Source organism: Monodelphis domestica, chromosome 2 (genome assembly GCF_027887165.1).
Source record: "Monodelphis domestica isolate mMonDom1 chromosome 2, mMonDom1.pri, whole genome shotgun sequence".
Lineage (NCBI taxonomy): Eukaryota > Metazoa > Chordata > Mammalia > Didelphimorphia > Didelphidae > Monodelphis > Monodelphis domestica.
In genome coordinates this window covers 439,309,412-439,334,297 of record NC_077228.1, presented here as the reverse complement: position 1 = coordinate 439,334,297, position 24,886 = coordinate 439,309,412, and the positions used below count along the sequence as shown (strand labels likewise).

General features: G+C 36.3%; 1 protein-coding gene across 6 annotated transcripts in view; it reads right to left on the bottom strand.

Annotated features, from left to right (window-relative positions):
* The window catches only part of ZDHHC14 (zinc finger DHHC-type palmitoyltransferase 14), a 322,669-nt gene that overhangs the window by 117,795 nt on the left and 179,988 nt on the right, over positions 1 to 24,886 (bottom strand). For 4 of the 6 annotated variants that reach the window (XM_016428988.2, XM_007484804.3, XM_007484805.3 and 1 more), the window contains exon 2: positions 8,541 to 8,713. In XM_016428988.2, coding sequence (XP_016284474.1) covers positions 8,541 to 8,713 — 173 coding nt within the window. The remainder of the gene's footprint in view (positions 1 to 8,540; positions 8,714 to 24,886) is intronic. The other 2 variants (XM_001371088.5, XM_003340400.4) reach the window with 1 other exon arrangement.

Below are 24,886 nucleotides of genomic sequence, written 5' to 3'. Positions count from 1 at the left end.
CAAAAAAACAAAGCTTTCATTACAGAGCACATCACTAGATACAATGACATTAGTATGCATTAATCAATATTCTTTGAAAATACTCATTGATTTGGCTATAAGTTCCACTGTAACTCCATTAAAGTGAAATGATGCTATTTGACATTTCTTTTTACTGAACTTATGGTGGCTCTTATCCATCATTTCTATTATTCATAAATGCTCACAACCTCTTTATTCACCATTTCATTCTAAATATTTTCTAGGAATCAAAGCCAAGATCATTCATCTACAGTTCACCAAGCCATATTATGTTTATTTCAATTCAAAGTTACTTTAAATTGAAAATTCTCTCCCTATCTTTTCTTCCACTGAGAAAGCAAGAAAAAGAAAATTCTTTATATATATGGAGATGAGTTAAAAAATACTTATTAGCCATATTCCAAAAAAAAAAAAAGAAAAACAAAGTCAAAACTAAGATTCAATTTATACTGAGTCCATTAGTTCACTTTCTAGAAGTGAAGAGCATGTTTCATCACAAATCTTTTGGATTCATATTTGGTCATTGTACTGATCAGTTACTAATTCTTTCAAAGTTGATTCCTCATCTATAAAGTGGGTATAACAATACCACCTTTATTAGAGGGTTGTTGTTTCAAATGAAATCATGTCAGTAAAGCATTACAGTAAGCCCTAACCCATCAAGGGAGTTACGTTCTGGAGGCTCCCACAATAGGTGAAAATCAGCAAAGCAGCAGTGTTATATTTATTTCATTATTTATGTGTATTTTAAGGCTTTATAATCCTTTCTCAATCTCCTACAAACCTTTTCCATAGTCTTATTAACCTTTCCCACACTCTTATAAACACTGAGACAATCAATGCCCAGGATATTAAACACAGCGTTTTAGTAAGTTCCTTGACGAAGTGAAAATTTCTTGATGCAGAATTAGATTTTTTTTAAATGATTGTATGAAATGTGGTGGTTAAAAAAAAATCATTGCTGGTGAATGATATCCTTAGAACTTAGCTGGATTGGCCCTCGAATGATATAACTATGTCCATTTCTGAAGACATTCCACCTTGATATGACGTGTCAAGACCACATATTTCACTAGTGGTCTTTAAAGACAATATGTCACAATAAGATTAGCAAAGCAATTCAATAATACAGGCTACAAAACTGGTGAGTCGCATCTTTAATTTTTGGGATCCATTCTTCTTCATTAGTTTTTATGTTTTGCTGAAGATATTTCCGGCTTCTACTTTCTAACCTCAGCCCCTTCAAAAACCTCATTGAAAAGAGGAAGTATGTTCTCTGGGCCAAATGCCAGTAGGTCCTCAAACAGCTCTAGCAGGGAATTTAGTTGATTGGAATTTCCCAGAAAATCTCTTCTCTACCCACTTGGATTTGCAAAGTTAGAAATATTCCCTCCAAACAAAGAACACTGGAGATGGAATATATTTTATTTTCTCATGAAATTATTATTTTTTAAAGCCTTACCTTCTATCATGGAGTCAATACTGAGTATTAGCTCCAAAACAGAAGAATGGTAAGGACTAGGCAATGGGGGTTAAGTGACTTGCCCAGGGTCACACAACAGGGAAGTATCTGAGGCCAGATTTGAAATCAGGACTTTCTATCTCTAGGCCTGGCTCTCAATCCAATGCGCCACTGAGCTGCCCCCAATAGTGGATACTATGAAAAGAAATTATTGAGAAAATTGGTTCAAGGGAAAAGGAGATCTGATGTGCCACTTGTAGACGATTTAAAAAACTACCAGTCAACTACTAGCCTGAAAAAATAAGAAATAGATTAGACTAGACTTCAGTTGAATCTACCAAGCATTTATTAAGTAGGTCTACTATGTGGAGGACATTGGGGAACAGAAAAGGAAATTTGGGCCCCTGTCTTTAAGATCACAAATTCGAAAAGGAAGGTCTAAATTAAAAAGTATTACTAATGTAACATAATGCAAAATCTGTCTCTTTTGACGTCATCTTCAACACTTTTGATGTCATCTTCAAAACTTTTTTTGAGCATAAATATTCACATAGCTCGTCTGAATGAAGGTGGGGAAATAGAGAAACCTGGGCCCGTTTCTGAAAAATGACAAATCAGTGAAACTCAAGGTTAGCACCTTTTATTGATGTTGGTGCAGCACAATGGTAAGAGTCACCAGTATCTACCAGCGATTGGGAACCATAAACACAGATTGAGCTTCCTGTGGAAAAAGTGGCTCACAATCACTGCTTCAACAATTGAACATGTCAATCAATAGTCAGTTAGTCAATAAATACCTACAAGCATCTAATATTTGCAAGGCACTGTGCTAAGCACTGAGGGATCCAGAAAACAGTCCTTGCCCTGAAAGAGATCATAATCTGATGCTTCAACTTAATCTTTCTCCAAATGAACAACTTTGTACATATGAATGGTGGGAGATGAGGACAGTAGGCTTGAGTCTTTGACTATGGGTATAGCATCTGTAATCATATCAGTCTCATTAAGTTTCATGAGTCTAATTATTATTTTGCTATTAAATAAAGGGGTTGTGATCTACATTAGTAGAAGGACACCCTGCTCAGTGATTATCTTTATTCCAGAGAAGAAGAGATGAAGCAAGAAGGGAAATATTTATGTTGACTTAGGTGAAGGGAAAATAAAGTCTCCTCAAAAGAATATGGTGGTACCAAAATAGGTCCCAAGTGGGAAGAGACTTATGGGGAGAAGGGTAAGAACAGCAATGAATGAAGAAAAAGGAGTGTCAAGACCAGCAGGCTGCAATCCAACTTTGAATGCAGCACAAGGACCTAGCAGGAGTCTGAGACACTGAAATTAACTCTGCAAATGAACAATTATACCCTGAAACAAGCCACTTAGCAAAGTGTGGTTAGAACAAAAGAGTAGTTCTTAAGACATTTCAAGAGAGTATGACAGAAACTGAGCCATCAGTACCCTTCCCCCTGCCACCTACTCTTCTACACAAGTCTGAAACCAGGGAGCTGGCTAATCCTTGGCAGATGTTCAAAAGATTACTAAGACTGCTAGTTTGCCCCTATCACAGGCCATTACCTAAGTATACTGTAAAAGATATTAAAATTCAATATTAGAACTAATAATCCTAATAATAATTACATGCCTAGTTTTTGTTTTGTTTTTTTAGTTTTGATTCTGGCGCTGAGTAGTAGAAAACAAATCTGCTTAGATTTCACTCAAGTACAACCTTATTTTCTGAAGCTGAGTGATATCAAAGAAGAGCTGAGCCATCGGTCTAGTCAGCACCCAAGTACTGACTTTTTTGTTTGTTTTTTTTTCCCTTCCTCTCACACTCCCTGAAAAGAAACAAAGAAAAAAGGAGAATTACTGACTAAAGAAGAGTTATTACCAGAGCTAAGGGAAATAAATAGCAGTGGCGTGAAAATACAATGAAAAAATTGGGGGTCTTCTTTTTGTTTCATTTTATTAGGTTTTCATAGGCAACTGTGTGTGTGTGTAATCTAGAGGACTTTGGTGGCTATGTGTGTTCTAAGTAGGGAGGCATGAGTCTTGCGTGACATTTTGATCTAAAAGATGACAAGTGAGAGAATACATAAGTGAAAGTAAAACTATCACTATAACCACAATTGGAAAACCAATTCAGTCTAGCATATGGCCTTTTAGTCATGGATCTCAGGCACTTCACAAATGCATGGGAGGGAAAATATTAAGAGAACTTCCCTTAATGAGCGCAAGTGGGACTTCAGTAAGGAAAACTAGGTCTAAGTATTGGCTATGCCACTTCCTAGGTGTTACCTTTATCTGTCTCAGTTAACTCTTTAAGACTTATATACCAAATTGTACATAGTTTCCAACTATGTTGGTAGAAGGATATCCCATTCCAGGAGTTTCCATTGGAAAAGGGAATTTCCATGCTAATATAATCCATTATCAGGAGTATAACCTAAGGGCATATCAAGGGATGGGTATGCCACTCACAGAAATGGACAAATATGACATTTGGAGAAGTGTTGCTACTGGCTTCTACAGTTTAAACAAAAGCTCTCTTTTAATTAAAAAAATTTTTTTCACTTCTGAAAGAGATATCTGAAGAAGAATAAGATATCAGGACAAAAGTAGTGTGAAGATAGAATTAATTCTCTATCTATTTTTAGTTAATCAAATCAAGTACTCAAAATATTCCTACTTAACACTTTAGAAGAGAAATCACGAGTCACTTACTAGAGAAAACTGTCACCTCAAAAGGGCATTACCCACTCCTGGGCAATGATAGACAAATTGAAAGACTGCAATTGGTTTCTGTGAAGATGGAGAGACAGGAAATGACGATTCAAAGGGGGTATAAAAGAAAAGGCCAACATAATCTCCTCTCTTTGCTGCCTTGGCTTCTGGAGAGCCTATTTCGGGACATTCATTCCTTGACTTTGGGAGACTCTTCCCTTGGATTCTGCATCAGTGGGTAGAGCTAAAGAGACAAGCTTTTCCTTGGAGTCATTCTGCATTGGTGAAACTCTGGCTGAAGAAACCATTGGGATTTCTGGAAGATTATGCCACTGGGACTTTCATGTGGAGATGGAAACTTGGGGAATCACCTGCTGGGGGCTGAGCTTGACTTCACAGGAACAGCACTTAGGGCAAGTAGGTTAGACCAGCCTTTGTCTCCTTCCCATATTCCCCACTGTAACTATCTCTACCTTGTTGTAAATAAAGGTTGTTAACAGTCATTTTGACTTAGGGGCTAATTATTTTATGAATCGCAACCACTTTTATAACTCTCATATTGAGTTAAACGTACTTTTAATTTTGGGGGGGAAGAATTAGTGTTGATTAAAGGACTACAATCAAGAAATTATTTGCAGGGAAAATTGGAAGACAGTATGGGAGAGATTATGTTTGGATCAACACCTCACACCCTACACCAGGATAAACTCAGAATGGGTGAATGACCTGACCATCAAGAAGGAAACTATAAGTAAATTAGGTGAACACAGAATAGTATACATGTCAAATCTTTGGGAAAGGAAAGATGAAAACCATGCAAGATTTAGAACAATATTCATAACAAAAACCTCTGACAAAGGTCCAATTACTCAAATTTATGAAGAGCTAAGTTAATTATATAAAAAAATCAAGCTATTTACCAATTAATAAATGGGTAAAGGACATGAATACAAATCAAAATTACTCTGAGGAAAAATACATGTACAAGAATATTCATAGCTTTGGTCTTTGTGGTGGCAAAAAATTGGAAAATGAGGGGATGCCCTTCAATTGGAGAATGGCTGGACAAATTGTGGCATCTGTTGGTGATGGCATACTATTGTGCTCAAAGGAATAACAAAGTGTAGGAATCCCATGTAAACTGGAATGACCTCCAGGAATTGATGCAGAGTGAAAGGAGCAGAACCAGGAGAACAGAGAATGATGCACTGTGATAAAATGGAATATAAGATTGTCCATTAGTGACAATGCAGTGATCCTGAACAACCGGGAAGGATCTATGAGAAAGAACACTATCCACATTCAAAGGAAAACTGTGGGAGTAAAAACACAGAAGAAAAACAACAGCTTGATTACATGGGTAGAGGGGGATATGGTTGGGGATGTAGACTCTAAATGAATATCCTAATACAAACATCAACAACATGGAAATAATAGGTTTTGATGAAGAACACATGTAATACCTCGTGGAATTGCACATCAGCTATGAGAAGGATGTGGGGGATGGGAGTTGGGGGGGGAGAGAAGAATATGATTATTTTAACCAAGGAATGTTCTAAATTGACTTAAAAAAAATAAATTATTTGACAAGGAGAGAAAATGGACTGGTCACATGGGAATAATAAGGAATTACAGATAGATAGTCAGAGTGATCTAGAGGTACCACTAAAATCTTTGAAGAAAGTGAAAATCTTCAGTATTTTGGTGGAGCCTCTGGGCCTATGTTTTTGGACCACATAGTTGAGCGTAACATAGGATGTACAAATGGATGCATTGTCATCTGAATAATTGGGGAGAACTTCTAAATCAATAAGGTCATAGTTCCATTGGAGTATTTCAGAGAATGGCTAAAATGCAATAATAATTATGAAATAATCATATCAAGGGTCAGGAGGAAAGTAAGCAATAAAAAAATACTTTTTTAAAATTTGCATTTCTGATGCAGAAGGTTCCAGACATGTTATCACTTGCCATCTTTATGGGGGAAAGCTAGAAAAACTTAAAGTGAACTGTTTGGAGAAGACACCATAAAGATGCCTCCACAGACCACACATTCTACCAGAAGATCTGGAGTGAAACTTGGAATGTAGTAATCTGAACTGTGTGAGGGTGAATGCATTTGTTTTGTATGTATACCCTTATGCGGAAGGGGACTGCCCTGCCTCCTAAATGGATTTTTGTCAATGCGCTTTGCAATCATGGGTTTGTTATTTTCCCTTTTCTCCCCAAATTACTGTAATTTACAAGTTGGTTATGTTTACAAGATCCACTAGAAAAAACAGTCTTCCACCAGATCTCAGGGGAGAATGTACAATTGAAAATCAATTACCCTAAAGAAGAACTACATTTCCCAGGAGCCCATTGACTTCCTGTCATTACGCACTTCCTGTAGACAAGGAATAAATTGAGAGGGCAGGCCTCCTCTCTCTCTTTGGCTTTGGTGTTAAGGTGTGTGTTTAAACTGGCTGATCAGTCATGGGCACGTGGCCTTTATTTTGTCCCTCTTATGCCTTGATTTCTAATGATTATTATTAAATCCCTTAAAATACATAATTTCTATTATTGAGATTTAATTTTACTTTTCACACAGTACACTAACAGTTTTGGCGAACATAGAGATACTAGACAATATTGAAACAAGCTTATTTTTGAGCTATATAATTTTGTTGGAGGATGGAAGATGCAGCTCTTCTTACAGTTTCAACTCAATCCATCCAAAAAAATTCTCTCACATGCACAATATCAGGGTCTAGTGGAGAGAAACAGACGTATACAAGTAGACCCACACGCACACACACACGAAAGCCAGGGTATTAGCAGTCTGGTTTCCATGTCTGAAATATACCTCTTTTTCTTTCTTGCCCCCCTCCCTATACCCTTCTCATTAACATTCTAACCCTCCTTAAAAAGTCCTCTTTAAATGCTAGCTTCTTGGGAATTTTGTCACTAATATTCCCACATGAATATAATCCTTTATCATTTCTTATACACATATTATATTCTAATCTATATCATATTGACCTGAGTATGAAGCAATGTATTTTTAGGGAAGCCACAGAGCTTAAATAAGAAATGTCCCCATGCCAATTGAACTTATGGTGCAGTGAGAAGATATGATATTTGTGTGCGTGCTTGTAGGTACAATAATAAAATAATACATAATAAATATTAGGGGTAGTATTTATCTCTGTATCTTCCTAAGTGGCTCACATTGTATATTGTACAAAGTAAGAGATAAATAAATGATTATTGAATGAATGACTGTGTAGGAAATGGAATGATAATGGATTAGAGGTAGAAATTGGGAGAAAAAGCAAAGTAACACTATCCAGACAAACCGTCATATCTATCAGAGGTCAAATATTGCCCTTGGCTATGTGTCTACTGTGGCTGTTGAAAAGTAAAGACATGGGCAGCTGTTCTCTAGTTATAGCAAGGATTGAAGAGGGATATTCAGTAGTGAGTCATTCAGTTAATAAATGGCAATGAACATTTTGGTATAAGTTGGTCATGAAAAAGGAAAAGTTGGAAGACTAGGTTGTCAAAATAGAACACTTCAACAAGTAATGTTTGTTGGTTTTTCAGTTCAGAAAAAATGAGATTTTACAATGAAAACGAGAGAAAATTCAGGAAGTAGCAACTTTATATATTTATTTCAGTACTGACTCTTTTCCAGTGAACGTTGGGCAATGATTTGTTTAAGATGTTTGGCCCAGTCAACAAAAAGTTACATTTCGTGCATGTTTCTGTGATACATAATATAGAAAAACAGTCAAGAAAGTAATCTGTCATGAAAATTTTGTTTTTAAAAATAAGGCAAAGGATTGTATGAATGGAAAGAACTTTGTTCAAAACCCAGTTCTGCCACTTGCTCTTTGTGGTAACCATAGGGAAGTCACTTAACCAAAATTGTCTCAGTATTCTTATTTATAAAATGCGCTAGTGGTTAGAAGGTGAGGTCCAACTCTATAACAACTATAATTTATTCTTCTCTTACCCTTTTTTTATATGAATGAAAATTTTCTAGGGAAATAGAATTGGGATATTGGGATAATGCATAGCACCTGAAATTGTATCAGCCTCAGGAGTTTCCATGATATCATCTCTTCTTGTATTTTAGAACATCAGTCATCCCACCTTATCTCTTACCACAAGTTCTCACATCCTACTCTGTCCTCAGTTTCTTGGTGTTTCAAGGTCTCATGCCACTGCATTATAGTATTCCACATCAAAGCTGTAAATACTTCCTGCCCTCTCTACTTGAAGGTCTGAATCACTTTTTCCACAGCATGAAGGAAGAGAACTTGAGTTGGCAAGGGATAAAATGATATAGACAGACCTTCAGAGTTACCTATTTGCCTTTCCAGGTCAGCAGCTTCATCTGGCGTTGCTCGGGGCAGGACTCCAGGATCACTGAAACTTGTCCGAAGCAGGGTGCCCATCACAAAGAAAAATAGGATCCCGCCAACCACAGGGATAGCCGGAGTAATTTTCATAGCTAAATATGGACAGCTGCCAGAATCCAGTATTGAGAGAAGGAAGGAAGAAAGAAACAAATAAAAGTACTGTTAGTAATCAACAGCAAGGCACTTTGCATTTCCTCAGTAGCTAAAGACTCATTTAAAGAAGAAAAATTGATTTCTGTTAGAAATCCATCTATTGTAAGAATTTACATAACATGAGTATTTTCTAATAGAAAATTTTGCCCCATGCCACAACTGATCATGGCCAAAAGTAGTCTTCCTCCATTGTGTTTTTTTGGGAAAGAAACTCGAGAAAGAATGAAAATGAGCCCATTTACAGAGTTGATCTTCACTGTAATATCATGAGCACAAATCATCATCAACAATCTGTGCATCTTTCTAATCTCTTCCCTTCTTTTGAATTTCACAAAAGAAGACACAGACATAGGACATCGTAAAACAGTCTGAAGCTTTCCCCTCTTTGGATCAATGCTCAAATTTGTCTCTGGTTTATAGTATGAACAAAATGCTGAGAACTGTATATATGTACTCCAGAGCCAGAATTTGGGAATTAATCTATCCTACAAATGAAATCATATTCCAGTTTCAGGATAGGGGCTCAAGTATTCTGCAGATGGAACACACTTAATTTGTTCTTATGCTTAAAAGGCATTTAAGATACACAAGAAGATTGCCAACCCAGCTTTTTGCTCTTTGGAAGTCTTCCTTGTACTTCAATTCTAAAAACTTCAATTCAATGATTATGCCTAGGAATTGTGTAATGAGACAGGAAAAGTGAATGTATTATCTATGCTCCCAATATTAGGGCTACCATTCAGGGTATTTAATTCAATGTGAAACAACTGTGCACCTTCACTCATTCCCCAGTACTTTTTACACAACTTGCTCAGTAAGGGAGAGAGGTTACAATGACATTGGCAGCCTGGAGTACCTAGGGCAGATCCCAAAAGAGCCACATGAAGATCAAGATCTTTTCTGGATTACTGTTAACATATTTAATATCATTCAAGCTTATAGACATCAAAGTAGAATCTTAATTTAAAAAAAACTAATTTAGATTTACTTCTTATATATTTTATTTTTAATATTAAAGAAAAATTTTCCAAGTTCCAAAATCTCTCCCTCCTCTCCCCTTCTCTGAAACAGCAGATAATTTGATATGAATTTTACAAGTACAGTCAAGAAAAATATATTTCTATATTAGTCATAGAATCATAAAATTTTAACTCTTGAATGAACCTGAGGTACAATCAAGTAAAGAGCAAAAGATCAAGAGTCAGGAGATTTGGATTCAATTCCCAACTAGGAATGGATGACCACGGGCAAAACACTTAACATCTCTGGGCCTCAGTTTCTTCATATGTAATGTGGAGATAATAATATACAAACTATCCACCTTGCTGGGTGTTATGAGGAAAATGCTTTATAGATCTCATTATTATCCAGCGCTCCTCTTCCAAATGATAGAGGAAGAGAACTAGGTGGGAAATATTTAAACCAACATTTTATGGTCTTTTGAAAGGAATATATAGAGTTAAGTGGCTTGCTGACATAGAATCCATGGCAAATTTTAATAGAACAGATGTCTTCATTGCTTTTTCATGTGATTGTCCTTCCTCTACATATCCTTAAACCACTTGTGAACATTTCTAGGGGCCAATTAAGAAAACAATGTTTTAGGAAAATGGAAAGAAGAAAATTAACAAGATAGCAAGGCACTTCCTAAGAGTCGACAGGGGTCAGCATAAGCAGCTTATAAGAAATTTGCTATAGGATGTATTCAGAAAAACCTGGGAAGACTTACAAGAACTGATACAAAATGAAGTGAGCAGAACTCAAAGAACATTACACATAATAAACGCAATGAAGTACAATGATCAATTGTGAATGACTTAGCTATTCTCAGCAAAACAATGATCCAAAACAAACCCAAAGGATTCATGATGAAAAATGCAATCCATCTCCAGTGAAAGAACTGATGAAATGTGAATACAAATTAAAGCATATATTTTCTTTTACAACATCAATAATACAGAATATATTTTGCATGATTGCTTATTGATAATCTATATCAATCTATATCAATCTTCTTGCCCTCTCAGGGAGAGGTGAGGGAGGGAAAAAATATAAAACTAAAGTTTTGAAAGAAATGATGGTAATTTATTTTACATATAACTTAAAAAATAAAATGTTATTTAAAAAAAAGAAATCAGTTTTGAAAATAATTACTTCATACAGAATTCAATTAAATTCAACAAGTACTCAAGAAGGCTCTACAAAGCACTGTCAAGTTCACAAATTGGTTCTGTAAAAGTGAGTTTTCTGGGAAAACTGGCAATTCATGCCAAAAATGCCATTTTATTCCACTGAATTCTAGAGCTGAAGAGAGTCTGAGATTCAACTCAGTGCAATTCTGTAATGTTGCTGATCAATCACTTTATGAATTAATTAACTATTTATATGCCAGGGAGTGTCCAAGGTTATAGAAAAAGAAACACAAAATTTAGATAGCCTCAAGGTGCTTACATTCATCTTTCTGGAATTCAGTTTCTTGTCCAATGTTTTAACCCAAAGAAAGGCAGAGAGACAACAACCTGTCTCAGTAGATAGAAATCAAGGACTGAAAATAGGAAAGTCCTGGGTTCAAAGTTCAAATCTAAACTCAAACACTTCCTAGCTGCGTGATCCTAGTCTGACATTTACCCTGACCCTTGCCTAACTCACCCTTACCACTTTTCTATGTTGGAACCAATACTTAGTATCAATTCTAAGACAGAAGATAAGGATTTTTAAAATATGGAGGATTCAAATTCAATGCCCCTATAGTTCAGTCCATTGTTCATTCTACTAAGCCATGCTACCTCTATGATGAACTACTATACAAAATGACTGTGTCCTACCCTTTTATCTTCAATAGTGAGTTTGTAAATCAGAGAAATTCCATCCTTGAAAATGCATCAAAGTTTCCAGAGAATAACTGAAGTCGGCTTTATCTTATTCAATTAACATTACTACTAAAGTAACATTATTATATCTAGTGAATTTCGCCTAGTAGAATATAAGCTCTATGAGGTGAAGGTAGTTTCAATTTCATAATGATATCTCTAGTGTCTAATACAGTGCTTAGCACATAGAAGGGAATTAAGGAATGTTTGTTGATTGATAGATTCACTTATAAACCCCCTCTGTTTATGTACTCTAGATTGGGTTTCTTAGTTCTTGTATGTTTGATGAGTTTGAAAATTTTTATTAACCTAATACAGAACACTAAACTTCCAAAACGAGCTGTCTAAGCCACTCTAGAGAGAGGACACTTGGAAAAAGTGGTAACAGTTGAAAACAATTACATTCAAGTAGCCTTGAATAGAAGTTTAGAAGGGCAAAGGCTTAATTAAGAGAGATTTGAGAACTATTATACAGTGAGAATGAGTATTTTACAAATAATCCCACTCGGTTATACTAGACAAAGGCAAGATGGTAAAACCCATCCTCTTAAATTGAGATAAGCTGCTGTTTTAGTGCCTGAATCACACATGGATGGGAGGTGTGTATATCAGGGTGTCAAAGAACAGACAATGAAGAGATGTAAAGATATGTTTTATTGGAAAATAAAAAGCTTTAATTTCTTCAGCTGCTGAAACACCATAAACACAGCTGGACACACAAAAAATAATCCTGGGAAAAGAAATTTCTCTAATTGCAGTGGCTCCTAATAAACTTCAACTTCTGAATAACATGGCATCAGCTACAACTGCTCTGTGACCCAGCCCTACTTGGACTGTCATTAAATGGAAGAAAGCATTAGTATTCCAGTAGGGCCAACCTTGTGTAAAAATTATGGAGCTGGGCAGTGCACCAACCTCCTCTTCTTCAGTCTTTTCTTTTCCACACTTGTTGGTATCCCTGTCTTTTCCTCTCCATCACTCACTTCCCTCATGCTGTCCATCCTTCTTCCAAACAAAAATGTGCTCTGGCAGGAAATTATCAGATTGATGTATATATTTGAAAGGCATAAAGAAATGTTAACACTGAATGTATTGTTTTAACTAGAGTTATTAGAAATCTCTACAAGTGAGAAGAATTAAGGCAAATAAATGAATCTCTAGTTTTGGAATTTCAGGCACAAGCAAATACTGGGAGAAGAATATTGAGAACCTGAGGGCACAGATAATCAAATGTTATCTTCTTCATACAGGAGTTCTCTCAAATAATGCAGATAATAACAATAACAATAAGAGCTAACATTTATATTAAAGTTGTAAAGTATATTCTATTTATTACATCATTGGATCCTGATAACTTCCCATTTTATCGATGAGGAAACTGAGGCTGAGAGAATTTAAGTGACATACCCAGCATCACATAGCTTGTAAGTGTTTGAGACAGGTTTTGAATTTCAATCTTCCTAACTCTAAGTCTAGCATTTTAACTACAATAGCAGGTACCACAATCATATGATGTCAATCAGTTCCTTCATGTCTGCCCATCTGCAGAGGCAGTGATAATACATGACTATCTCCCATAGTGCAATGCTGAAATAATGTCATTATTAAACATATGGATCTTTGCTTTCATGGTAAGGATGAGATCACTAAAGGAGCTTTGCAAATTCCTAAAAACATCCAACACATGCTCTTCCGCCTGTTCAACTGTGGGGCAAACACTTTGTCCTTTTATATATTTGTCTGTTTCAGATGCAGATGGATAAGTTCCTTGGAGGTCCTTCCAAATATATGGAGAAATGTGGAGAACAGATACAACTTCATCCACTTGGAATTTCTTGTATGGATAGACAGGACAAATTCCTTTACGTTAATACAGATTTGTCCAGGAAAGCTAAGGATACAATATTCGGGGGCATAGTACAATCAACATAATTATATCTGCAAACAGGGGCACCTGGAAGATGACATCATCCAGAGGGAATCCATCTTTTACTCTACATTGGATCTCCATCACTATAAAGAACTCCCTGCCTTAGCTTTTGCATAATATTTATGTATTATCAGAGGGTGACTGAGCAGGATCACTTCTGTTATTATACATTTTAAGAATTCTTAAATGATTTTGATAAAGGGAAGAGAATCGACCTGTTGTAAAAGAATCTGTTATGTGGTATCTTTTTTTACTGAATGGAATTAATCTTGATAATCACCAAATAATTAACACAATGGATCTTCAGGCATTATATTTCTGGTTAATTATGAAATGGTCAAAATTTGGTATATTGTTGAATATTGCTTGCAAATTTTGTCTTGCTACCTCTGAAATTTCAATACCTAGATAATGGCCTAGTTTATATACAAGAGACAATTCTAGTCTTCCCCCAAGTTGATATTCACTGTCATTCATCCCAGCACATAGGATCATTTAGGAGCACTACATCTGCAATGCATTTTGAAAAGGGCTTTCTTTCCCTTAGGGCAAGGAATATATTTTACTCTTTTTCTATTTCTCAAAATCCCTAACACACTGTTAAGTACTCAGTAGATACTTATTAAATGCATAAAGCAATGAAATAGTTCCTTTCATCTCATCTGTGATCTTGCTATATCAAATCAATCATTCCACATTTCTCAATGCATCTTCAATCTCTTCCTCTACAGGTTCCCATCCTTCAGTCTACATACATTTTCAAGTGTTCTGTATTCAAAAATTAAAAAACAAAAGAGCTCAGGTGCTTTATTTGACTTGGTTATCCCCTTGGGATATCATCCAATTTTGTGCTTCCTTCTCTACATCCAAACTCTTAGAAAAAAAGGACTATAGTTTCTGCAGCCACAATTTCACTTATTCCCCAACTTGGTGATTTTTTTTCCCTACCTTTTATTCAAGGCTACTTAAAGTTCTCCTTCATGCTGAATAAAATGGCTTTTTAATCAATCCTCAAACTCCTTGACCTCTCTGTATTACTTGATACTACTAATTGCACCCTCCTTCAAGATAAGTGAGGATAGTGGATTACTTTGACAAAACTAGGTCATGTAAATTCAAACCTTTCAGGGCTAATAAAATGTCCAGAGGGTAATGAGGTTACCCCACAATGACAAAATAAAAATTATGGAGGCACTAACCATGAGGAAAATGCCTGCTTTCTTCTGAAACAAATAATTCATTAATGTACGCTAGAAGAGAACAGCAGGATACAGAAGAGGATAGGGAAAACTGGACAAAAAAAAAGGATTCTATATTTATAACTGGGGAGATTTTAGGGTTATTTAGAATAACCCTTTTTTTTTTTTTAGCCCATTCATTTTACAATTAAGGAAACTGTGGCCAAGTGAGATTTATTGCCTTGCTAAAGAAGAGCTAGGAATTGGATTCAGGTCCTCAGAGTCAAATTCCAGTATTTTTTCCCTCCTCTACCACAATTCCTCTCTAGTAGAAAGACGTCCCTGAATAGGGACAAGGTGAGAAGTGTGAAAGCTCATAGGTATTTACCCGTTTTCCCTTGAAATAGTTAAAGACTACAGAGTACAGTTATCCCTCCCATCCTGCATAGCTGCATAGCTGTGTGTGGTACTCTCCTACATGTGGAAAAAAATTTTTTGCTGTTCCCTTCATAAAAGAAGTCTGAATATTTTTTTCTTTTATGTGTTCTTGACAGTACCTCATTGTAAAGTTGGAGTTAAGTGTGCAATTCTGAGTTTCTATCAGCTCCTTGCCTTTGTATGTTATCTGTGGTTTCCAAAACAAATTCCCATTTGATTTCTTATGTTGATCGATGATATATCAAAACTGCCATGGGGAAAGGGTTGGGAATCACAGGGCCACTATCATGATAAAGGCCCAACTCATCAGAAGTGGCAAGCTCTGTTTCTATCTTTGAAGTCAAACAAGCTCGATTTCAAACCCAATGGGAGAAAAAATAAACATCTTTGGTCCCAGACTGGATAAAATAGGCCACCCACCAAAGCCCTTGATGGCTTTCAAAGAGATGCTGAAGCTTAGGGGCTAAAGAAACTCCTATAAAGGCTGTCACTCAAGAAAACTTGTGCACCTGAACACACTGAATGAGGGGTGGAACAATAGGACTCACTACAAATAAATGCAACTTAATCTCAGCTCAGCCTTTCCTACTGCTTGGGAATTCTTTTATTCATCTCATGTTGACATTTCCCCAACCATTCCAAATCTTTCTTGATTCTCTTTAAGCACCCAAGCCCACCCACTTCAATCTTAACAAATGACCTCATTTACTTTACTGACAAGAAAGGCCATCAGCATGTGGAACTCCTTCATTTTCCCCTCCTTTACACTTTCATATCTTATTACTTTTTGCTTCACTTTTCTTTCAATGAAAGAAATGTCACTATACCCCCTCCCCAAACCAAACCCTCTATTTCTGCTCTATAGCTTATCATCAACCTTTGCTATAGCTTTCTCAACTGTTTCCGTTCTCTGGGGGCTGCCTGAAATAATTACAACCATCCCTTCCACACCATCAGGACTTTGGGGAACAGCTGAGATGAGTAGGTGGGTTGCATTAGCACTTTCTTCCAGACCTGCTGTTAGCTGGTCTGCATTTAGGAGAATCAGAGGGAATAGTGCAGAAAGATCATTGATCAAAGCAGCCTATTCATAGTTGAATGAGTATATGTGAGCTTATGGGGAAATGTAGACAAATACACAGATGACCTTACAAAGGTGACTGGGGAACACAGGCAGGGTGACCTGGAAAATTTTAACAACCAAGTCTCCAAAAATGGCATGGCACACCCTTACATTTAATCTGTATAATTAACATTTCCTCATCACTTTCTTAAGTCTAGATAACCAACAAGATAATATAACAAACCACAATTTGTAGACATTGCCAATTTCTATAATGAAGACACTCACTCTGAAAATTGACCAATTGACTCCCTTTTTAAGTCTTTAAGGTGTGGCTCTAGCACAGTCCTCACAAAGGACTGTCAGAAATCAACTAGCTGAAATACTATCTGATTAAGGTTCCCAATTAAGGCACCACTAACAAGAAATAACCAACCCTGCTTTTGAAGACTCTGTTGATAAATTGTTCCAGGTTCCCCTAATTGAGAAAATCTATTCCAATTTTTTGTTGAGGTGTTTTTCATTCATTTTTCAATTGTGTTGACTTCTCATAGTCCCATTTAGATTTTCTTAGTGAAGATACTGGAATGATGTGCCATTTTATTCTCTAGTTCATTTTACAGGTAAGGAAACTGAGGCAGAGAGGGTTGGGTGACTTGCCCAGGGTCATACAGGTAATAAGTGTAGGATACCAGATTTGAAATCAGAGTCTTCCTGTATACAGTATACCACCTAGTTCTCTCCAATCCATATTAGAATTCTGACTCATTAATAATTATTAGGAATTTTTTTAAGATGGAGAAGAAATCTCTTTTCTTTAATTCCCATCAATTTCTCCTTTATGAGGGCAACACACACACACACACACACACACACATGTTATCCCCATAGATATGAATATAAATTCCCTGAGGGTGAAAAAAAAAAACCTCAAGCTCTTGCTTTGACTTGGTCATTTCCTTGGAATATTATCTAATTTCTTGATTCCTTGTCTACTTTCAAACTCCTAGAAATAAAAATCTAGCTTTATGGCTTCACTTCCTTACCATTCCACTATTCCGGAACTCACTGTATTTTTTGTTAACAATTTTCTTCTAGGTTACTTAAGCCCTCCTTTTTTAAAAATAGGCTTAATGTTTTTTTTTTTTAATTAATTTAGTCAATTTAGAACATTATTCCTTGGTTACAAGAATCTTATTATTTCCCTCCCTCCCCTCTCCCCACTATTCCTATGGCTGGTATGTAATGTGTCATGGGGTATTACATGTGTCCTTATTCAAAACCTATTTCCATGTTGTTGGTATTTGTACTAGGATCTTCATTTAGATTCTATATTCCAAGCCATATCCTCTCCCCATGTATTCAAGCAGTTGTTTTTCTTCTGTGTTTTTACTCCCACAGTTTTTCCTCTGAATATGGATAGTGTTCTTTCTCATACATCCCTACAAGTTGTTCATGATCACTGCATTGCCAATAATGAAGTCCATTACATTCGATTGTACAACAGTGTATCCAAATTAGAATTGAGTAACTAATAAATATTAGGAAGTCTTTTTTAGATGGAAAAAAATCTCTTCTTTAATTTCCATCAATTTCTCCTTTGTGAGGGCAAGAAAAATAAATGTGATCCACATAACAATCCTTTCAATACCAGAATATTGCTATCATGTCCCTCGTTTCTCCCTCAAAGCTCAAGTGCCTCTTTTTCTGTGAATTCTTCCCTGATTTCTTATTTAGTTAGTGAGCTACTTTTAACTCCCATTGCACTTTGTACTTCTTGTCATAGTTTACATTACTATTTTTATATCTGTACCTGCCTTATCCCCATAGAAATGGACATAAATTCCCTGAGGGCAAAAAAAAAAAAGAAAACAAAAAACTCAAGCTCTTCCTTTGACTTGGTCATCTCTTTGGAATATTATCCAATTTCTTGATTCCTTGTCTACTTTCAAACTCCTAGAAATGGAAGTCTAGTTTTCTGGCTTCACTTCCTTACCATTCCACTATTCCTGAACTCACTGAATTTTATGTCAACAATTTCCTTCAAGGTTACTTAAGCCCTCCTTCTTGTTAAACACAATGGCTTTTTAATCTATCCTCATGCTCCTCCCATCTCTGCACCATTTGACACTACAAATTGGACCCTCCTCCTTCTTGATACCTGAGTTTGGTGAATTACTTAGAAAAATAAGACAGGTGAGGAAAATTAATATGGAATTGTGATATATTTGGAAAGAATTTTTTCATAGTACTCCCCCCAAGGAAAATGTGAAACAGTCCTTTTATAAGCTGAGATTATAACCAGTTTCTCCACCAACCTAAGAAAATGGATTGGGATCTTTTGTATTTGTTAAGGAAGGATAAAAGGATTAAGGGTAAGGCTGGCCATTCATGGTAAACCCTGATCTAGTTGAAAGACTGAGAGTGGGCTAAATTGCTTTGTTGAATTCACTGGTCTGGCCATAAGGCACAATGTGGTGGCAACTTCTGGGTCATCTTCTAGGCAAAGACCCAACCCATCTTTGGTGGAGGGAGGAGTTATGGTTTCTAAGTCTACCTGTTCAGTGGCTATTTACTAATCAGTCAGGGTTTGGGGATGTCCAGGGGAGGGGCTGAGTGGTGAGCTTACAGATGGTATATAATAGACCTATGCCATTGGATTGTAACAGTTAAATTAGTTTCTCTACTAAAAGTATTATATTTTTAGAGGTTTATTAAAGATTATTAGAAATCAAGGATAAAGAAAATACAAAATGAGAAAGCTCAAGCCTAGGGCACGTAGCCCATTCACAGCCACTTAAATCTTGCCTGAGTGTGCTTAAATAGAAATTTTGTTCTTGGCCCAGGTGAGCATCTCAGGTAAGATTATAGGGCATTCTAGGAAGTGCCAAGGACTTCTAGGGATTTTAGTCTGGGGTTCAAATCTCCATTTTTACAGGATGAGGGCATCTTTCCTTTTGGATTGTGGAAATGACTAATCAGATTAAGATATCTTTACTGATCAATTAATACATTAATTAATAGTAAAGAAATATTGCCTCTTAAGAATTTCAGTCTTTACATAGGTAAATTCTCATGCAGCAAGGCTAAGGAAAAAAAAAACACCAAAAAACCAAACAAACCCATCCAGGGTTAGTATGGTTGCTTCACACTGACCAAAGGTGAAGGAAATGTATAAGACTTCTGTAATTGATGAATTGAATGAATGTTGTAACTGGGAGAAGACCAAGAAAAGTGAGATCAGAATTCTGCCAATATCAAAGGACAGCTAAAACAAGGAGAATTGGGTATATCTCAAAAGTCTTAGGATGGTTTTAGGCTTTAGTAGCTTATAATTACTCATATTCTCTCCTTTTTCTTTCTCTCCTCTAAGTTTAATAGCTTAAAGCTGCACTAAAACCTTTGAAACCCTCTCTATAACCATGTTAAGGAGTTCTCCAAACTTGTGGAAAATGTCCTGTTCAGAATTCAAACACTAATACATATAGATGTCTTGAACCTTATAAACATGCAAACTCACAGCCATGTGAAAGAGATAGATCTGAACATTTTAAAAGAAAATACAAAGTGGATGAATAATGTTTATGACTTAGATTATGGCATGCATACAGCTCGAAAGAACTTAAGTCTAAAATTGACTGAAAGGAGGAAGTACCAGGTTGCACTAAGGAAATCAGGAACAGTTTTCAACAGGGGAATTAAAGGATATGATTTCAGCTATCCCTGTAAGGTAAACAGCTTACAGTTTTCTCTTTGGAAGATTTAGTAATCCTTCTACATATCTTTCAAAAAAGGAAAAGGAATTTTTAAAGAAGATTCCCCCAAATAATATCCCTTCAAACCTGATGCTTATAATTGCTGCATAGAAACAATTAAGGAAAAAATAACCAAGAATCAAAGACAATTTTGTGATACTTTTGGAAAAAAAGCAGGCAATATGCAGACTTCATTGTAACATTTTAACAGTGACTGCCAGGCTATGGGAAGGAAACTAAGCTAATAAAAATCTCATCCAATCCTTATGACCCAGCATGATCAATGGCCATAAAACTATGTCAGCAACAGAGAAACACACTGAAATGGAGAAAGGCTTCTACATTTCTGAGCAACCACAGACAGGAATCTCTAATTTTGATCTCCATCTGTGAAGAGGAAGACACTATAGCCTAAGAGTCTGGATTTTATACAAGATGAATGATACAGATGCTAAAGATATAAACACCAAATGGATTCCTATTTCTGACTGAGAAACTGTGACCTACATACACGCCTTGACGCTGCAGAAAGTAGAAAACTTAGGCAGAACCACTTAATCTTCTGAAACCTCCCTCAGCAAATGGCAGGAGGAGAAAAAGAGAGAGGACTCTAGTAGAATTCATCTTCACAACTTAAAAGAAATGAGCCCACTCAATACAAAAAGGAAGATGAATGTTGAAATAATAAATCTCTCAGGAGCTTCCCCCCTCCTGGTTGTCACTGTGGGCTTTTTTGACTTTCAGAAATGGTTACTAACCCCATTTATATAGAAGCGAATTACAGGTAAAGAAGAGCAGTTTAAGAATAGTGGAGGAAGGGTTTGACTCACTCGGCTTAGCTCCAAATCACAGAACTAGAAGCAATGGGTTGAAGATGCCGAGAGAGAGGCAGAGAGGTGGAACAGTAGAAAGAGTTCTGGGTTTGGAGTAAATTCATATACAGCCTCAGACACTTACTAGCTGTGTGACACTGGGCAAGTCACTTAACCTTATTTGCCTCAGTCTGTCATCTATAGAATGAACTGGAGAAGTAAATGGAAAACCACTCCAGTATCTTTTCAGGAAAGCCCAAATGAGGTCACAAGGAGTTGGACACAATTGAACAAGTCCGAATGGAAAATTTAATTAAAGCTGTCGAAAAGTTGTGAAATCTCCATAAATGAAGGTTTTAGAGAACACTGGGTTCAGTTTCGCCACCAACTCACTTAAATCTCTAGAAAAATGCACTTTTCTTATATCTTCCTTAACAACTGCTAAATGAAATCAGAAAGGTACTTGCTAGTATATTATCTGAAATTAGGATCAGATGAACCTATAATCCTAATCCTAGGTTTAGAGGAGGGTTTTTAGAGATTATTTAATCTAAAATATTTAGTTTATAGATGAAAAATTGAAGCCTAGAATCATAGGTTCATGGATTTCAACCGGGGGTGGGGGTGGGGGGGTGGGGGGGCTCCAGAGCACATTAAGTCCAAATTGCCATACTTTTATAAGAAGAAACTGAGGTTTGGTTGATAAGAAAGATTTTTATGTAAATCATGAGAAAACACATAGCTGAACATGTAGATGAGCTATACTTGATGGAATTCCTGAAACATTGGAGATGGAAAACTTAGATTTCGTTACTAGGTAGCTTTGTTTCTCCACAGGACATTCTTTGGATACAGAATATCTTTACTTCCAAGAACAGTATAACTAGATGCAGTGAGGATATCACTATCTCTCGGTCTTTGAAATAATATTCTTTTTCATATCAAAATTATTGCAGTTGTTTCTCAATTATATGTATACATTGATAGACAAACAAAAGAACAAAACTGTGTTAATAGTAAATCACCATCTCTAACTATATAAGATGGACTACATATGCTATTTCTTTTTAAGCCTTCAAAAACAAAGTTGAAGAAAATAAAATGACTTTCAAGTTTTGCTATAATATAGAACAGTGTGCCATTTGTACCCTTTCAAAGGGTACAAAAGTTCCAAAGAATGGTAAAAACAACTTGTGCCCCACAGAGCTCATATTCTACTTGGGACACAATAGAACAATATATAAATGTATAGATACATTAAGGACCAATACAGGGTAGATGAAAAGTGAACACAGGATGTAGGCCCTAGCATCTGCAGAGACTAGAAAAAAAATTTCAATAGAAGGTAGCCCTTAAGCTACTAGCATTGAAGGATTCCAGAATTCTAAGAGGTACAAGTTAGGAGGTAGAACACTTCAGGAATAAGGCAGCCAGTACAAATGCTAAGAGAATGAGGGGGGGGGGGGGGTAAAAAGACTACAGGGGAAAATAAGGGAGGGAATAAGAAGAGAGGGGTAGAAAGGGAAGTAAAATAAGGGGGGAACAAGGGGGACTGACTATAAACAAACATTGGTATAGAAGGAAATAGTGAAAGAAGAAAAGGCAGGACCAGGAGTAGAAATCAAAATGCTGGTAAATACACAGCTAGTAATCATAACTCTGAATGTGAATGGAATGAACTCACCCATGAAACGCAAGTGAATAGCAGAGTGGATTAGAATCCAAAATCCTACCATATGCTGTCTGCAAGAAACACACATGAGGAAGGTAGATACACATAGGGTGAATGTAAGAGGATGGAGCCAAATCTTTTGGGCATCAAATGATAAAAAGAAGACAGGAGTGGCAATCATGATGTTGGACAAAGCCAAAGTAAAAATAAATCTAGTCGAAATGGGTCAAGTTAGGAAGAACTTTTTGGGGGGATGAGGGGGGAAAGGTGAAGAACTTTAAATGCCAAAAAAAGAATCCTAGGGGCAACAGGGAGTAAACAGGGTTTGTTAAGTATAGGAGATGACAGAATCAAACCTTACTGTTTTAGAAAAATCACCTCAGCAGCTGAGTGAAAGATGAGTTGGAGTGGGAAGAGATTTGAAACAGAGGGAAACCAATCAGAAGACTACAATAAGCCAGGGTCTTAGTAGTCACTAAGGGAATGAAGAGAGATGTTGTAAAAGGAGAAGTGACAACATCAGATTGGATATGAAGGGAAAGTGAGGAGTCATGGATGACATTAACAGGTTTTGGAGGTGAGCAGGGGAGACAGCAGCTGGTTCTACTTCAGACATGATGACTTTAAGATAACTCAAGACATCTAGTCTGAAATGTTCAATAAATTGTTGAGGTAGGACTAAAGTTTAGGAAAAAGTCACCGTTTGTTAAATATATAAGGAATCATTTGAACAGAGAAGATAATTGAGCCCATGGGAGCCCACTAAGATCACTAGAGTTTAGAGGGGAAAGAGAAGAAAAGATAAGAGTCTCAGGAGAAATTCATGGTTATGATAGCAAGATATGAATAAAAATCTAGTAAAGAATAACTCAGCCACCATTGACCAAGAAATAATATTGTTCCTATTGTGGTCAGAGTACTCTGAGGGACATACAAAGTGCAAATAAGATATGGTCCATGCCCTTGTAGATATATAATTTTAAATTATGTCAGTCCTGTCTAACTCTTCAAGACCCCATTTTGAGTTTTCTTGGCCAAATCAAAGGAATAATTTGGTATATCATCCTCTGGTTCACTTTACCATTTTGAAAACCAAAGGAGACATGATTTAGTTGCTTGTCCTAGGTCACACCAATATTACATGATAGGTAAATTAGAAAGGTATAAAAAAAGGATTGTGAATTCCAATTGGAAGAAATCAAAGTTCTCTATGGCATCCCTTCAGATATATCTGTGTTTTTGTGAAAAGTGACATAACTGATTGTTATTAGGAGTATATTTTATGAGTGTATTTTTTTCTTTATAAAAACAACTGGTATATATGGAATATGTATCTTTCATTTTGCCTTTTTTATGAATATTATGTTCTAATTTTACAATTAAAAAAAAATCTTTTAAAATCTTTAAAAAAAAACAACAAAAGCCATCTGTTGATTCAAAAGAAGCACATATCCCACAGAACCTTGGACAAATAGTAAAGTCTTAACAATAAGACTGTAAGGACAACATGGTGAAACAGCCTCCAATGGAGTTTGAACAACTAGGGTGACAATTCTGCCTGTTACACAGCTGCTGCACTCATCACCAGAGGAAAGCAACAACTTTTCAGTTCCCTGGGCAACTTAACGTCTAAGGCTCAAAGATACATTGCTGATTTGCAATGGTAGAGGAAATTTTCTGAGGCAGAAGTACTTCCCTTGTCAAAGGTCCAAAGGAAAACAAATACACATGTATATGGCAAATGGCAATGAAGTAATACAAATATTGGTTTATACTCAATGAAATTAGTTTGGAGTAGTGGAAAGCAGTTAGACTTAGACCTAGTCATCTAAGTCTACTTAATCTGCTGCTACTTAAGAATTAGTATTAGGAAAACCTGGATTTAGAACCTTCCTCTGAGTGAAAGGGTCTGCTATTTACTACCAATAAACTTGGTTAAGTCATTTAATCAATTTGGTTCTCAGTTTCCTCATCTGTAAAAAAGAGGGTTGGATGCCAAAAATTAAGCTCATTTCTCGTTCTAAATCTCTGATCCTGAGAATATGAGTATAGATTACATTCTGACCATTACCTTATCATAAAGGCAGCTAGGGGGTGCAGTGTATACGTTGCCATGCCTGGAGTGTTGAAAGACACTTTATAAGATCAAAGTCAGCCTCAGATACTTATTACCTATGTGATCTCAGTCAAATCACTTAACCTTATATGTATGCCTCAGTTTCCTCATCTATAAAATGACCTGGAGAAGGAAATGGCAAACCACTCCAGTATCATTACCAAGAAAACCCCAAACAGTGTCACAAAGAGTTAGATATGACCAAGATGACTCAACAACAAGCAAAAATACACAACAATATGTACACATTGTAGTGCATAATTTTACAAGGGGAATTATGGTAATGGGGAAA